This window comes from Spermophilus citellus (assembly GCF_964194105.1).
Source record: "Spermophilus citellus genome assembly, contig: SCAFFOLD_114, whole genome shotgun sequence".
In the NCBI taxonomy this organism is placed as follows: Eukaryota; Metazoa; Chordata; class Mammalia; order Rodentia; family Sciuridae; genus Spermophilus; species Spermophilus citellus.
This window is the reverse complement of record NW_027672907.1, coordinates 1167392-1182447: the sequence shown is the minus strand read 5'-3', so window position 1 is coordinate 1182447 and position 15056 is coordinate 1167392. Positions and strand designations below refer to the sequence as shown.

General features: G+C 42.4%; 1 protein-coding gene across 1 annotated transcript; it reads right to left on the bottom strand.

Annotated features, from left to right (window-relative positions):
• Nucleotides 1–4750: 4750 nt before the first annotated feature.
• On the bottom strand, nucleotides 4751–9322 carry LOC308640379 (glycoprotein hormone beta-5-like; the record flags this gene model as incomplete). Its single annotated transcript, XM_081312310.1, has 2 exons — nucleotides 4751–4939; nucleotides 9119–9322. The coding sequence occupies 2 exons, from the start codon at nucleotides 9320–9322 to the stop codon at nucleotides 4751–4753; spliced, it is 393 nt and encodes a 130-aa protein (XP_081168436.1).
• Nucleotides 9323–15056: the final 5734 nt, after the last annotated feature.

Sequence of the window (15056 nt, the reverse complement as noted above, 5' to 3'; positions counted from 1 at the left end):
AAGGACTGAAAAGATGCTAATCAATGGTATGAGATCATCGAACATCAATACATTCCAAGACTTCTCCCAGCAGGAATGACTTGGAAGAAGCATTCCAAAAAAACCCATCATGCTGTAGTGGAAAAGGTTCGGTTCTTGGTCAGAGAAATCTGACATGTGCTAGTGTTTAGCTGTGTTACTTTGAGCAAGTTACTTGACCTCTCTGGGCTTTGGTTTCATCCTCCATAAAATGGTAAATAAAATAACAGTGTTTACTAGTATGGTTGACAAAGAATAAAGAAGAATTAGTATAAAGGGTCCTGCTTACAGTAGGGGTTCCATAAATAATAATGATATTTATATCTTTATTTTCCAGTGCTTTGAACAAAATTAGACTTAATAAATATTTGCAGAAATGAGAGACAGTTGTAGAAGGGAAAGCAGAAAGAAGAAACGATGAGGGAAAAGGGCCTTTGAAAGACATTCAAGTCTAGCACTCGTATAAATTCTGACAGATATTTTTCTCTTTTTTCATTAATAACTTTTCTGGTTATGAAGCATATTTACTATCAAAGTTTTTTGAACAGCACAGACTAGGAGCACCACGGACCACACAGCCTGAAGGTCACAGAGCTCTGGTTTACATTGTAGCCCTGCTGCCTGCTACAGCAATTAGGTCCACTTTGCCTCCTCCGGCCACTTGTCACCTGTGGTCTCTGCTATCCCAGAACCCCATCACCTCTGCCGACACCAGGAAGCCCAGTTTCCTGGCAGCTTCCCCAGCACCAGCCCCAGGCTACAGAGAAGAGCCACCAGGGGACCGCCCTCCAATGCAGCGCCCCCGCTGGGACGTTGTTTATGTTCTACTGAAGGGAGAGTTCTCTGAACCTTCCTGGTGAACATGGCCAGCTGCTGAGTTTTTTGGTCAACTGCAGTAAATCCATTCCAGCAGACCCCCTTCTGTTCCCCAATACTCTTCGAGGACAGTTCAGACATCCTCATTAATGCCAGCCACCATTTCCCCAGGCTTGAAGGACCCATCCCAATGGCACATTGGGACAAGATCCTGCAACCTTCCCACGATGGGAAATGCTGAGGGCACCCCCATCGGGTAAACTCCTCTCATCCAGCCACATACTGTGCCACCTCCTCCTCAATCCCCATGTGCACTCTCAAGATCCAAGGCCAAGTACATCCGCCAGTTCCTCCTGGTTACACTGTGACAGAGCCTTTCCCCAGCCCGATCATCCTGAAACTAGAAGCTAATTATTCATCTGGAACAGCGGGAACCATAGACAGTATTTGAGAAGGGCAGGCATCACCTCCTAAAACATCTTCCTCAGATGGGGGACCCTTATGATCTCCAAGGAAGAGCAGGTGAGCCCCTTCCACAAGGAAACCTCAACACATCCACCTAGCTGTCTCCATTCCAGGTCTCTGGGCACCTTTCCTTCCCTACTAAGACCATGTGATAAGTGCGGGAGATCGTCCAGGGTGGCAGATTCAGTCTTTTTAATAAATGAGCCATAATAATGAAGAATACAAATAATAAATGCTGGTGAGGTTGCAGGAGAAAACAAACTTACACACTGTTAGTGAGACTGTGAGTTAATACAACCACTAAGGAAATCAGTATGGAGGGTCCTCAAAAGATGAGGCATGAAACCACCATATGATCCAGCTATACTGCCCCTTAGTATTAATCCAAAAGAATTAAAATCAGTATATTATAGCAATGTATACATATGTCCATTTATAGCTGTGCAGTTCACAATAGCCAAACTATGAAACCAACCTAGACATCCATCAACAGATGAATGCAAAAGAAAATGTGAGATACATACACAAAACTTACATAGACCTAAAAAAGAACAAAATTATGTCATTTGCAGGAAAGTGGATGGAATGGAAGAGGATTATGATAATCAAATAAGCTAGACTCAGGAATTCAAGGGTCATATGCTTTCTCTCATATGGGATGGCACCACTCAAGTTCAACCCATCTCTAGGAACCGTCTTTAGGATTTTCTGAGGCTGTTCAGAATTTGAGAAAAGATGCTTCCACTGGAGAGAAAAGGGGGAATAAAAGGGACCTCAGGAAAATAGAAAACAGACAAGTAGAGTCCAGGAAGGAATAGGGGTGGGGGAAAGTAGGGAAAAGGGGGCAGCATTTGAGAAGGGCAAATGTCATCATGAAAAACACCCTCCTCAGACAGGGGCCCTTTATGGTCCCCAAGCAAGGTGGGTCTGCAATGACCTGCAATTGTGTTGTGTACATGGACACACAGGCCACATCGAGTCTCACTATTTTGTATAATTAGAGTGCACCAATAAAAAATAGAAAACAGGGCTGGGGATGTGGCTCAAGTGGTAGCACGCTCGCCTGGCATGCGTGCGGCCCGGGTTCGATCCTCAGCACCACATACCAACAAAGATGTTGTGTCCGCTGAGAACTAAAAAATAAATATTAAAAAAAAATTCTCTCTCTCTCTCTCTCTCTCTCTCTCTCTCTCTCTCTCCTCTCTTACTCTCTCTTAAAAAAAAATTAAAAAAAAATACAAAACAAAAAAAAGTCTCATATTATATCAGGGGTCCCTCTCTGTCATTCTCCCTGGAGTGTGATCACTGCTCCTTCTCTCATTCCTTCAGCCTAGGGTTGCCCAGTGCTTCCAAGCCACAAGTGCCTCGCCCTGCTGTTGGTTCCCTTACTCTGCCCACACACTGATAAACAGCCTCTTCATTAAATTCTCCTGCACATCCCACGCAGTATGTCCTCCAGGACACTCACCGATGCTGCAATCATCTTTTCTCAATTTCTGACAAGATTCAGAAAATCCTAAAGGAGGTTCCGAGAGATGGATTGAAAACACTTGAGTGGTGCCATCCCATGTTGCTCCAATCATCACCCATGGTCCCAGCAAAGACCACAGCACTCAACTCCCTTTTATGGCAGGGGACAGTGGAGGACGGATACCAAGGATTGAACTCGGGGCACTCAACCACTGAGCCACATCTCCAGCCCTTTTTTGTATTTTACTTAGAGACAGGGTCTCACTTTTTTTGTATTTTACTTAGTTGTTTAGGGCCTTACTAAGTTGCTGAGGCTGGCTTTGAACTTGTGATCCTCCTTCCCCAGCCTCCTGAGCTGCTGGAATTACAAGTGTGCACCACTTCACTTGGCTGGACTCCTCTTTATGCAGTGACTTCCTTTCCTACCAAAAAGGGTTGGGGTGAATTGTGCATGAGCCCTTTGTTCTCAGACGTTCACTCCCACTCCCTGGTGCTTGACCATCAATCTCAACATTTGCTCCACTGTTTTTCATGTGATTCATTGGTTCTTCTTTCGAGAAGACTCATGGCTTAAAGGGCTACTATGGAAACCAGAGCACTGTGTTTCAGGGCTGCATGTACTACCTTTGGGATACCCAGAGTCATCTCTCTGTGTCCCTAACTGATCATGAAATCCGAAATTAACACTTCAGTGAAAATCCTCATAGTTCCTTCGAACCATTCTTTGTCATGTTAGAGCAAGCAGAGTCAAGGCTAAAAAGACTTTTACTAAAAATTTGTATGAATTCAAAAGACAGAGAATGCACTTTATTGGCATTAATATCGATTTTCTCAGCATATTATGAAAAGTGAACAAGGTTAAATTCAACCCCCAGAATGACAGAATGAAAGACATTTGAATAAAATTGGAGTTTAAGAAAAGTCACAGAACCAGCTACTTTAAGATTTTGGTGAAGGCAAGAGCTAGACAATCACAGACCTTTCTCCTCTGAGCCTACAGTGCAGTTTTACCCCTACAAATGTAAGATTTCTGAATTTTTTTTGTTTGTTTTTTTATTGATTGTTCAAAACATTACAGAGCTCATGATATATCATCTTTCATACATTAGACTCAATTTAATGAGTTACAATTTAAATTTAAAATGTGCTAAGGAAGGAAGAATATTTGTAAATGACAATTTCACCACCGCTTTGGGAGAATATCACATCCAAAAACATGAGTTTCAGAAGTTTTTATACCTAAATGATAGCTTCTAGCTACATATTTTTCTATATTTTTTTAAATCACAAAGTAGGCTCTTTATAGTAAGGATCTTATAGGGGAACTTAAGGAATGTTGCTGGGGAAAAGAATAAGCCAAATCCAACCTTCTTTGAGCTCTTCTCTTGATCAATTCCCTGCTATTTATCAATCTGAGCAGTCTGTTTCCTGGGTAGATAATTGCTCATTTAAAAAGGAATTGGAACAGTTTTCTCTAAGGAAACTTGAAGTTGGGTTTCTTTTTGGATAATGAAGATTAGTGAGTGCATTGGTTTTGATAAACTTCCAGCCCTTTCTTCCTAAATCTAGTCAAAGGTCAGTGGTTAAACAGAACATAAGACTTTTAAAAGACTTTACAGCCCCATTTCCCAATTCTATCCAATGCATTTAAGTCAATGGCATGTTATCGGCCCAAATCGGAAGATGATTGTGATATACAAACTATGTTGCAAGACTCAAGGCAAAGAAAAACTAATTTGTAGGTATATGCACTAGAGAAATTAATTCTGGTAAAGGAACAAATATTGTTTTGCATTTTCAATGTAAGTATACTGCATCCAGGCCTTGTGCCTAAGCTAAGGGAGACAGGTAACCACCTCCACAGGTATGGTCAGATTAAACAGTCCTTGAGTGAAGCCAGGGGTAGAGCTACCTGTGTCACCCATGCAGGTAGGTCTGTGAGGCTTGAGGCCACCAGCTGTGTCCTGCAGACCTCGTAGCTTCAGATGGTATCACACTCCGTGGTGGCAGTGGAGCAGGCCCCGCAGTCACAGCGGACGGCCACAGGGTAGGTGTAGAAGGGGTCAACTCCAGGGGCACAGTTAGGCAGCTTGACGGTCACCTGCTTGGTCTCGTTGTAGGTACAGATGCGATGATAGGCTTCAATGTAGGGGGGTTCCAGAATGGGTTTCTGTCCCCATAGGGAGAAAAGAGAAAGCCCATAAACATACCATCCTATTTCATTTCCTTGGTACCATTTGTCATTACCAGACATCAGCATGGTTTTTATCTGTTTACTTATTGCTCTGCCTCCTCCCCGTACAAAGGAAACTCCTGAAAGCAGGAAGCTGATTTTGTTCACTGCCATATCCAGAGCTCCTGGAAGAATCTACAGCACACAGAAAGTGCTAGGTGAATATTTAGTAAATGAATACTCTTGGTCAATGTGTAGCTGCTATAGTGTCCCTTCTTCCACTGTAACCCTGTAACAGCACCCAAGTGATCCTCCTGAAACATCAGACATGGCCTCACACCCCACTCCCGCCCACTCAAAGCCCCACTCACTTCCCATCTCAGTTAGTAAAAGCCAGAGAACTTGTGATCTCCTGCCAGCACCTACATCAGTCTTCCCTGCACCTTCTGTGACAGTCCCACCTTGCTGGCTTCCTCACTAGGCTCCAGCCACAGTGGGCTCTATCATTCCCCAACCCAACCAGGAACAGTCCCAGAGAGGGTCTTTCCATTTGCTCTTCCCTCTGTCTGGAACATTCTGCCATAGGATTTGCTCCTTGGGGTTTTGTTCAAATGCCACCCTCTCAGGGAAGCCTTTCCTGACCATGCTATTTAAAACTGTAACATCCCCCTCCACACCCTAGAGCTTCCTCTTCCCCTTCCTGCTTTTTCTCCTTACATGACATCTCAGGTATTTTATTTGTATGACATTTCTCCTGCTCTAGAGAGTAGGCTCTCCTACGGTAGGAATTCCTGCCTATTTGCTCCCTATGGTACGTAGGCAGGTACCTGGGAGGTTCTCCTAACTGTTATAGAGTCAGCAAAAGAAGAATGCCAGGCAGTTTCCTGAATGTTCTCTGGGTCACTCTGATAAGCAAAGGACTCACTTCCTTCCTTCACCTTGTATTAACCTTGAATTCAAAGACAGTTTTGATCAACAGAGCATATGGGCCAGAGAAAACTCAGCACAAGGTAGTAGTTAAAAATCTCCAACCCTTACATCGTGTACATGTACAAATATGTAACAAGTAGTAGCACTATTATGTATAATTATAATTATAATACACCAAAACCAAATATGGAAAAAACCCCATCTCTGGTCCTCATCTATTCAAGAAGCTAAAGCAGGAAGATCAAAAGTTCAAGGCTAACAAGGCAATTTAGCAATACCTCCTATCCCAAAATAAAACAAAAAGGGCTGGGGGTGTGGCTCAGTGGTAGAGTGCATGCCTAGCATGCACAAGGCCCAGGGTTCAATCCCCAGTGTCACAGGGTGAAAATATGTGTGTGTGTGTGTGTGTGTGTGTGTGTGTGTGTGTGTGTGTATGCATGGGGGAAAAAAAGTTAAGGGGAAAAAATCTTGAGTCATGTAGGCAGACCTGTCAAGTTTGATTGCCAGATCTACAACTTGTTGGAGACCTTGAGAAATCAACTAAACTCCTTGAAGTCTCAGTGTTTCTATCTGTGAAACAAGACATCCTCATGGGACTGTTGTAGAGATAAGGTGAGATAATATGTACCTAGCACAGGTAAGTGTTCCATAAATGCACTCTGTTGCTGTCATTAGAAGTCATGGCAAAAATGATAACAATCTGTCAAAGGACAGTGTCTTCACTTGTTCTAGGCAAAAAAGGTAAGTGAATGGATGAATGGATGGATAGATGGATGAGTAGATAGATTGATGATAGATACACAGATGATAGATGGACAGGCCCAAGATGAAGTCCTTGCATGATGATGAAAATAACAACCTTGCCTTCAACAATGATCATGTAGAAGAGCTAAATTTGTCCTGGGCCATTTTCTCCTACCTTCTTCCATTTACTCTGTGTCCTTTTACCTCAGTATTCTAGGAACATGGGCAGACCAGACACTCAGCTACCTTGTATATCGGATAATTAATCCTTTAGTATAAATCTTCCCAAGCAATATTTGGGACAAACTTTTACTAAAAATAGTATTTGTTGTTTTATCTGAAATTCAAATTTATCTGGGTTTCCTGGGTTTGTTGTTGTTGTTGTTGTTTGTTTGGTTTCACTCTGGGGTTTGGGGGGTTGTTTTTTTGGGGGGCAGAAATTGGTGAGTATTTTGGGTTAGTTGATTCATTTTTTTGGTTTTGGTTTTGTTTTGCTTTCCTTTTGCTAAATTGGGCAATTCTAAACCCAGGTCATAAGAAATCACTATTTGCACCAATAGCTTCACTTCAAAAGCAAGTTCAGTCACTTTGTTATCATGAACATCCTTAAATTCAGACATGCTACCAAAAACCAAACAACAAACAAACAGTGCTTTTTATCTCAGAAACCTCCCGTTTCTAGGAAAATGAATCGCATATCTGTATTTATTTCCCCAGGTAACCTCCATTTTCCTAACACAGTAAAGGCACAAACAAAAGTTAGCTAAAATTAGGGACACTCTCCTTTCTTTGTCTTGGCGTTTCCATTTCTCCAGTGAGAGCACAGTCCCCGACCTCCTGGGGGTGACCATGATCCAGCTAAAGACAGTTGCCAACATGTGAGAGAAAAGAGGATGGGTTGAATGCAGAGAAACAGGAGTCTGAGGATATGGTACACAAAGAGCTGTCACTAGCGCAGGGACAAGCAGTGATCCAAAGGTGGCACTGCCAGGCCAAGCCCTGCACATGAGAAGGTGCCCAAGTTCCCTGAGTTCATTTGATGGCAACAGTTACTTAGAAAAACTGAATTTTCACTTGGCTATTAGATCTTAAGCTCCTGAATGATGCAAAGATGAAGCCAATTTGATGGGGTAGTTTCATTTAATTTGTAGATTTCTGCATCATAACCCGATTCCATTCAAAGGGTCATAATTTTATTTAAGCAATATTGGTTTGCTCTCTGAGTCCCTGAAAAATGCCTGTTTTTTCCCTAAAGGAAGAGTCCTTGGGTGGTGCTCACATGCTTCAAAGCTGACTTCCATTAGACCAGAGGACAGACACCTCTAGGAAGAGGTCAGTCCCTTCTGATCAAGAAATATTTATTGAATGCCTCACCCATGCATGGTACTTTGGCAGAAGTTATGAAAGTTGCAATCAGAAACTTCTGTCCTCAAAAACACTTAAAATCATGTGTGTGGTGGGGGAGGAAGTCAAACAAAAGGTAGAATATAGTGAAGGAATTGCCACAGAGCCAGACAAGGCTCAGAGAAGAAGTTGGCACTAGAGTTCAGCAATGAGGAATAAATATGATAATATGACAGTTGGAAATGAGACAGGATATGAGAAAAAGATCAAGATGAGATTTTATGAGGGTTGTTTAATAAAACATTTAAAAATCAGCCTGACAAAGCCAAACCTAAGAATACATGTAGTCTCTGGGAAAGCAGGCAGATGCCATATTGCTGGACCTTGAAAGTTGGTGACTGAATTGACAGTAGGGGGTGGTGATTAAAGCTTCAGAGCTGGGGGTGACAAGATCAGAGCTGGTACTCCTTCAGTTGCCAACGTGGGCCTTGATAAGAAGAGTCAGCTAATCATGGTGTGGTGTGATTTGATGGGTGCTCGATAACTCTTTCTCTTCACCCCTTTAACCAGCTCCTCGTCTGAGTCCAGTAGGATTTTAACTTTGTTTAAGACTTTTATCCCCATTTGAATTGAAAGGCCAGTACTAATTGAATAGAAAGGAGCTTCATAGATGTGTCTATGATGATCCCTGAGGGCCCCATCAAACTGAGGGGAGCAGGGCTACAGAGGCAGCCCTGAAGGAGAGGCCTGGGACCAGCCCTCACCTGCCCCACAGCTTAGGGCCTCTTTCTTGGCAAATGGCTGACTTTATCACAAATGAAGGAATACAGGGAGGAGACTGGGTCACAGGCTGGAGACAAGAATTCATTCTCAACCTGCGGTGACTCTCCTCATGACTTCGGAGCCTCCCATCCCTGCAATCCCTCCTTGTGATTTGTAAAATGGGTGAAATAGGAGCATATTTTTACTTCCCTGAGACCATGACTAAAGCTATGAATCTTATCAATGCTATGTTACGGGGGCGACATCATGCTTTTCCGATCAGCTTTAGGAGATGCTGTAAGGAGAGGGCAGATGACCCGGTTCTACCTCCAATCACTGAAACAGGGAACACTGTTTTAGAATCAGGTCTGAGCAGTCACGAGTGGAACCACCTACCTCCCAGGTCTCACAGCGACCCCAGCAGGCATCCGTGGTGATCCAAAGGCCCCTGCAGCCCGGCTTCTTGGCCAGGAAAGTAAACTCCCTCACAGCACAGCCCACAAAGGTACGCAGGTCCCCACTGGAGGTGCCGAGGACAGAGCCACAGCCACACAGGAGCAGGAGGGCTGTGGCACCAAGGAACAGGTATGTCAGCTTCATGATGTTCCTCCTGAGAGGAAAAGAAATCAAGTTTAACAAATCCAGCTGCCCTCCTTGGGGCATCCACGAACACGTTGGCTGCTATCAAAGGGACCTTGCTCTTAGCATTTCAGGGAAAATGGGCCAAGAAATAGTAAGTACCTACAGACTCCAAGACAGGTGCCCAGAGTTCTCTGTAACAGTCAGTATAGATTCCCTGGACCTTTCTGGATATCCAATCCTAGACATGCATTCTAAGACTTTTCCTTACTGCAACCCAAGTGCTGGAGTTGACTTGTATGTTAAAGAAATTCGTCTCTTCAAAATGAGCACCAAACATGAATAACAACAAAGGAATTGCATATCTTGACATAATACATGAATACACATAAGTTATTTTTATGATGGTCCAGGGTATTTGGGTCCCATGCTATATGCTTTGATCAAAATTTTATTTTTGGTGTCACGCATGGGGAATGATTGGGAAATAGATAAGTAATAAAAGTAGGCCCTGCACGTGTTGTCACTACCTCAACCCATCACACAACGTGGATATGCAGAAGATTTTATGAAACCAGGCACCTGTCTTGATGGCCATTCATAAAAATGTGTCCTACTTGGCAACAAATTGCCTCTGCTCTATGCTTCTGCTCTAATAAGCACCTCGTTGTGATTCAAATTAATTCAAATGAAGAAAGCATTGGAGTATTTAAAAATGATCCCAATCTGCTGTCAAGTCTATCCTCTCTGGATAGGATATCTGGATGATCCTCTAGGATAGACTAGGATGGTTTCCTGTGGTCTAGTAACCAGAAGGGACTCTTCATGCTTGGCCCATAAGACAGAACCTATGTGGATGTTAAAGTGAGGGTGGAAAAGGGTGGAAAAGCCATTTACAGAATTCCCCCACGTCCTATTGCTTAAAATGGACTGCACTTCCAAATCTGTTCTTCCAGATCCCACCTGTCACCATGTAGTTTCTCTAGGCTTCCCGTTGGGAGGAATGAAGTCTCAAAGTGGAGAGGCCCTTACCTGATCTTGCTGGAGCCAACTCTTCTGACACTTAGAGGTGACACTTGTACCCAAGGTTTTAGAAAGTCGTAATGAGTGGTGAAGTTAGCTCTGGGTAAATGTCTCTCCCCTCCGTTACTGGTCTGCTCAGTGGCTCATATATATAGGAAAGGTCTTGTCAATCACAACAAAAGAGAGGCAGATCCTTACAGGAACTACTAAGCACATCAAAGCCATGGAATATAAAGCCAGTCTCTATTTTCCAAAACTGATTAACTTAAAGGGTGTTGTTTTGTTTCTTCACATCACCTACTGAAACAGAAAGTTGCCCTGGTGGGTGACATAATCCTAGGGAAAGAGTCAGAGGTAGTTCACCTGGTTTTGAGAGAACAAATGCAGCAGCGGGACATGATGGGTTAACTTTTCCTTCATGGTAACTTTTCAAAGTTTCCTTTAAAGCCAGGAGAAATTACCAGCAGCTCATGGCAAACTTTTTCCTTGAATTTACCATGTGCTTCAATACTTTGAAAAATAACAAAACATTAATGCTTTCTGGAAAGAACATGGGAACCTAACTGGAAGATGAAAATCACAGTGAGAACAATTTTTGAAAGCCTTAAAATTAGTTAAGTAGCAGATATTATTAATAACATTTTTAAATGACTCATATAGGAAAAAATATGAATTTTCTTTTTTTCCATATGTTTTTAGTAGTTTTCACATTTTCTGCATTGGCAAGATTTTTACTATAGAAAGTCAAATAGTATTAATATTTTTAAACTTTATTTTAACTTAAAATAAAGTAATGTTTATGTGTTTGTACTGCGTGTACTGCTCTAGTGGAAATGTGCCATTAGATTTCTGGTCTTAAAAGGTTAAAATAAGAATGGAATAATTTTTGTGAGTATAGAACATAGTTTATATTCCAATCTGCAACAAAAACATGCAAATGGATTTAAAATCTACTTGTTTGTGGCATTTTTCTGGTTGCTCTAAAAAGTCAATGAAGCAGACATCATCTATGCCCTTAGGAGTTTTCATATCATAGTAAATCATGACATAGCCAGAGACATTTAATATGCATATTAAATAACTAATGAAACTAAATATAGAAGTTAAGCATCTCTATTTTTTGCAAAGAAAGTTATTCCTTAAGTAAATGTATTCATATAAGTTTTGGGTTTTCAAAACATACAGCAACACTCAGTGAGTTCATCAATGTACCGCCCCTTTCTCCAGAATCTGATTACCATATGTATTTTTAAAACAGTGGAATTAGGCTTGAAATAAAGGACTTTCTGTGGCCCTTCAGCCCATGAGTAGCATACACAGAACTGGGGCACCATGGGGACAGACTGCTGCATGGTGTGATCTCCCTGTCTTGCTAGGCAAAGAGTTAGCTGCACATTGAGAACCATTTCTGAAGATAGCTACTCAAGCCTCTTAGACCTGAAACATATGTACTTAGGTCTGCATATCACAAAATAAAGACAGGCAACAAAGGGAGGTCAAGAGCAGCTTTCTTTCACCATTCCCAGCCGCCTTACAAAGCAGAGCTCTGGCATCCTTGCCTTCTGCCCCATCAGCATTAACCTTACAATAACGAGCATCTGTTCCCTACCAGGCACCATGCAATCTGCTGTGCTCTTATATATGGTATCTCTACACCTTCCAAAAACTTGTGTAAGTCAATTATCATTTCTCCTTTTTACATTGGGAGAAGTAGAGACTCAGTCATCTTGTAACCTGCCTACTTCCAAAGCCTTCAACAACACTGGGGAAAGCAACTGGGTTTATTTCATCTCTGTAACCAACTACTGTCAATCCAAGTAGCTGTCTGGAGCACTGCATCAAGACGGTGACTAAAATCATTCTGCAGGCAGAGAACAGTGGCTTCTCAGACGCATTATGGCTGCAGAAAAGGGCAGTGGTGTATGGATGCCACCTTTTGCAATCCTTGCCCTCTGCCGTGCCATGCACCCCTCCACAGGCAAAGTGAGAGGTGGCAGCATAATTGAAAAGGCTGCTTAGGGCCCTGATTCCTACAAGATATCTTGGTACCATGGTCTGTGCACCTGCCACCTTCTTTTCCAGTTATACCAAACTTCTTGCTTTCTTGAGGCAGCAAAGATATAAATAACATCTCCAAGCACAGGTTGGGGAGAAGCCTCCCTCACTGTGCTCCATGATCCTCTTCACATGGATTCATTATCACCTTGGAGGACAAATCAGAAGACACAGGTTCACTAGGGGTAAAGAAAGGGGAGAAGTGGTGCTATAGCCTGGATGTGGTTTGAATATGCCCCCCACGAGTTCAGGCATTAAAATGTAATCCCCATTGTGAGATATTAAGAGGGTAAAAACTTAATCTGACTCAGGTGTTTAGAGATGAGGCCTTCAGGAGGTGATCGGATGAGATAAGGTCATATGAGTGGAACCCCATGATTGAATCCTAGTGGCTTTATTAGAGAGAGAGAAACCAGAGGACATACATCTGCATGTACATTCCCCATCTCTTGCCGAGTGATGTCCTATGTCACCATGGGATTCTGATAAAAAGACCAATACCAGATGCAGCCTCTTGACTTTGCATCTCCAGAACTGGAAGCCAAAGTTTTATTATTATTATTATTATTATTATTTTTTTTTTAAATAATTCGCTTACCCTATGATATTGTGTTATTGGCAACAAGAAATGGACTAATAGAGAGGGGTTGTTGTAAGCAATCATCTTGAGGTCTGGGGGAATTGGAAAACAGAGGAGGAATGAGCAGAGTGTCAGAAGGAGTGGCTGAGCACCTGAGCCTGGTCCCCAGGGGCCTCACTGTGTCTTGGGGATGGAGGCATTGAAAGAGCTTGAAAATCTCCTGTTCCTGGCTCAGCCATGCTGATTCTCAGTGGCATGACTTCCTTTACCTTTGGTGAGTTGCTTCTCTCAGCCTCACTTTCCTCAACTGTAAATGGCTGGTTAAGCCCTATGACTTATAAGGTGCTTCCCAGCCCCCAAATTTAAGGATTTGTAAACTCTTATGAACAAAACAAGCTAAGGGCAAATCAGATGGAAAATCTGAGGGGTCATTTGACTACAATAAAGTCATCCAATTTGGGTTCAAATCTTGACTCTGCCAATTACCAACTTGCTATCTTGGACAAGTCTTGTAACCTTTCTGAGCCTCAGCTTCCCACACATTAAAACACCTCCTTGGCAGGGGTCCCATGCACATCCCAGTGCTCAATGAGTAGTACACAGGCGCGTCTCTTTCCTTCCCAGGAACTGCAGCACCATTATAAGAAATCAAAAGCTGCCAAGAGAAAGTTTGGTCACACCAACAGTTATTACCCTGATTTCAATGGTATTAGATATGGGGGGAAATGTAAGTCTGAGAATAGAGGACACAAAGTGTTTGGGGACTGTAAGACCTCAGCAGCACTCCAAAACAAGGCCAAGGGTGTCCCAACTTGCTTCCCCCACTCAATCTGTGGTGCTTTGATCTGACACTAAAATTAACATGATTTTTGGTAGGAGAAAAAGCTTGAAGGATTAGATTTAATTTTTAAGGTCCAAATTTTTTATACTTTGGGGGTGGGGTGCAAATTTACCATAGTTGCAAAATTCAATATATTAATAAATCTTCACAAATACTAACAAAGAATTTCAGTTTTGACTAAATGTGGGGTCCAACTGACTAAGCCACCAACACTTACTGAGCACCCCACCCCCATGTTCTGCAGGCACCAAGGGAAGGCCCAGAGGAAATAAGCTGTTTGCTGCTTCCCTTAAAATGGTCCCTTAAGAACACAGAAAGCTGCTCCTGCTCCAAGGTAGCTTTCCCCATTTTCCTCTCAGAAAGCACAATGCTCTGCCCAAGGGTCAAATTCATTACCATTATGCCTCCTGTGGGTGAATTAAAAGCCACAAGCAAAGCTACAAGTTTCAAGGAACTAATAGAATTAATGATTTTCTTCAAACAGGTACAAGAAAGGTCAGCCTTGGATCTTGCAGAGTTGTACATTGCTTTTAATATCTCTTATTTACAGGGGAAGAAAACTTCTGGGTTTGCAAATGAAGATAAATGGTGAAGACGCAAAAGAAATTAATCTTATTGGAAAGCCATTTCTTCCTCTGAAAGCACTAGGTATTTGTGGCTCAGTTCCTCATGTTATTGACTTAAAGAGATAACATTTGCCCTAGATGATGGTGTTGTTTCCATGGTAACATTTTTTCAACGAGACTAAAAATAATGAAGCCTGTGTCTGATTTACTAGGACAAGTCAAGCCTTTCTCCACGAGTGTCTGAAAGAAGTATCTGTCGGTTGTCACAGATTTATTGCAAATTAAAGGGCACATGGTTTAGGCGCTGAAGTGAAATGTTTTTATTTCTGCCTGACTCTTCCACTTTGGAGTGTCATAGATTTGCAGGGCATGGCAGACACATGCCTAATAGAGAAGAACAAAGAGGAGTTTAATGAGTCACAAAGAAGCATTCTTCATTTCAAGTGCATCCTGTATTCTCATTGGAATGCATCTGCAAAGCTGCTGGGTCCCCAAACCCCTCATTTGTAATTCCCCAAGTAGTCACACAGACAAGGCCAAAGTTGTTGTTAGCAAGCTTTGAAGCAACAGCACTCCATTTGTTAGCTATTGAGTTTGTTCCCGAAAAGTCCTGGGATCGAGGCCCCAGAGTATGCATACTGTCTGTTTGTGCCCATTGCTGAGCACAGGTGATGGAGTAGGGTGGTGGGA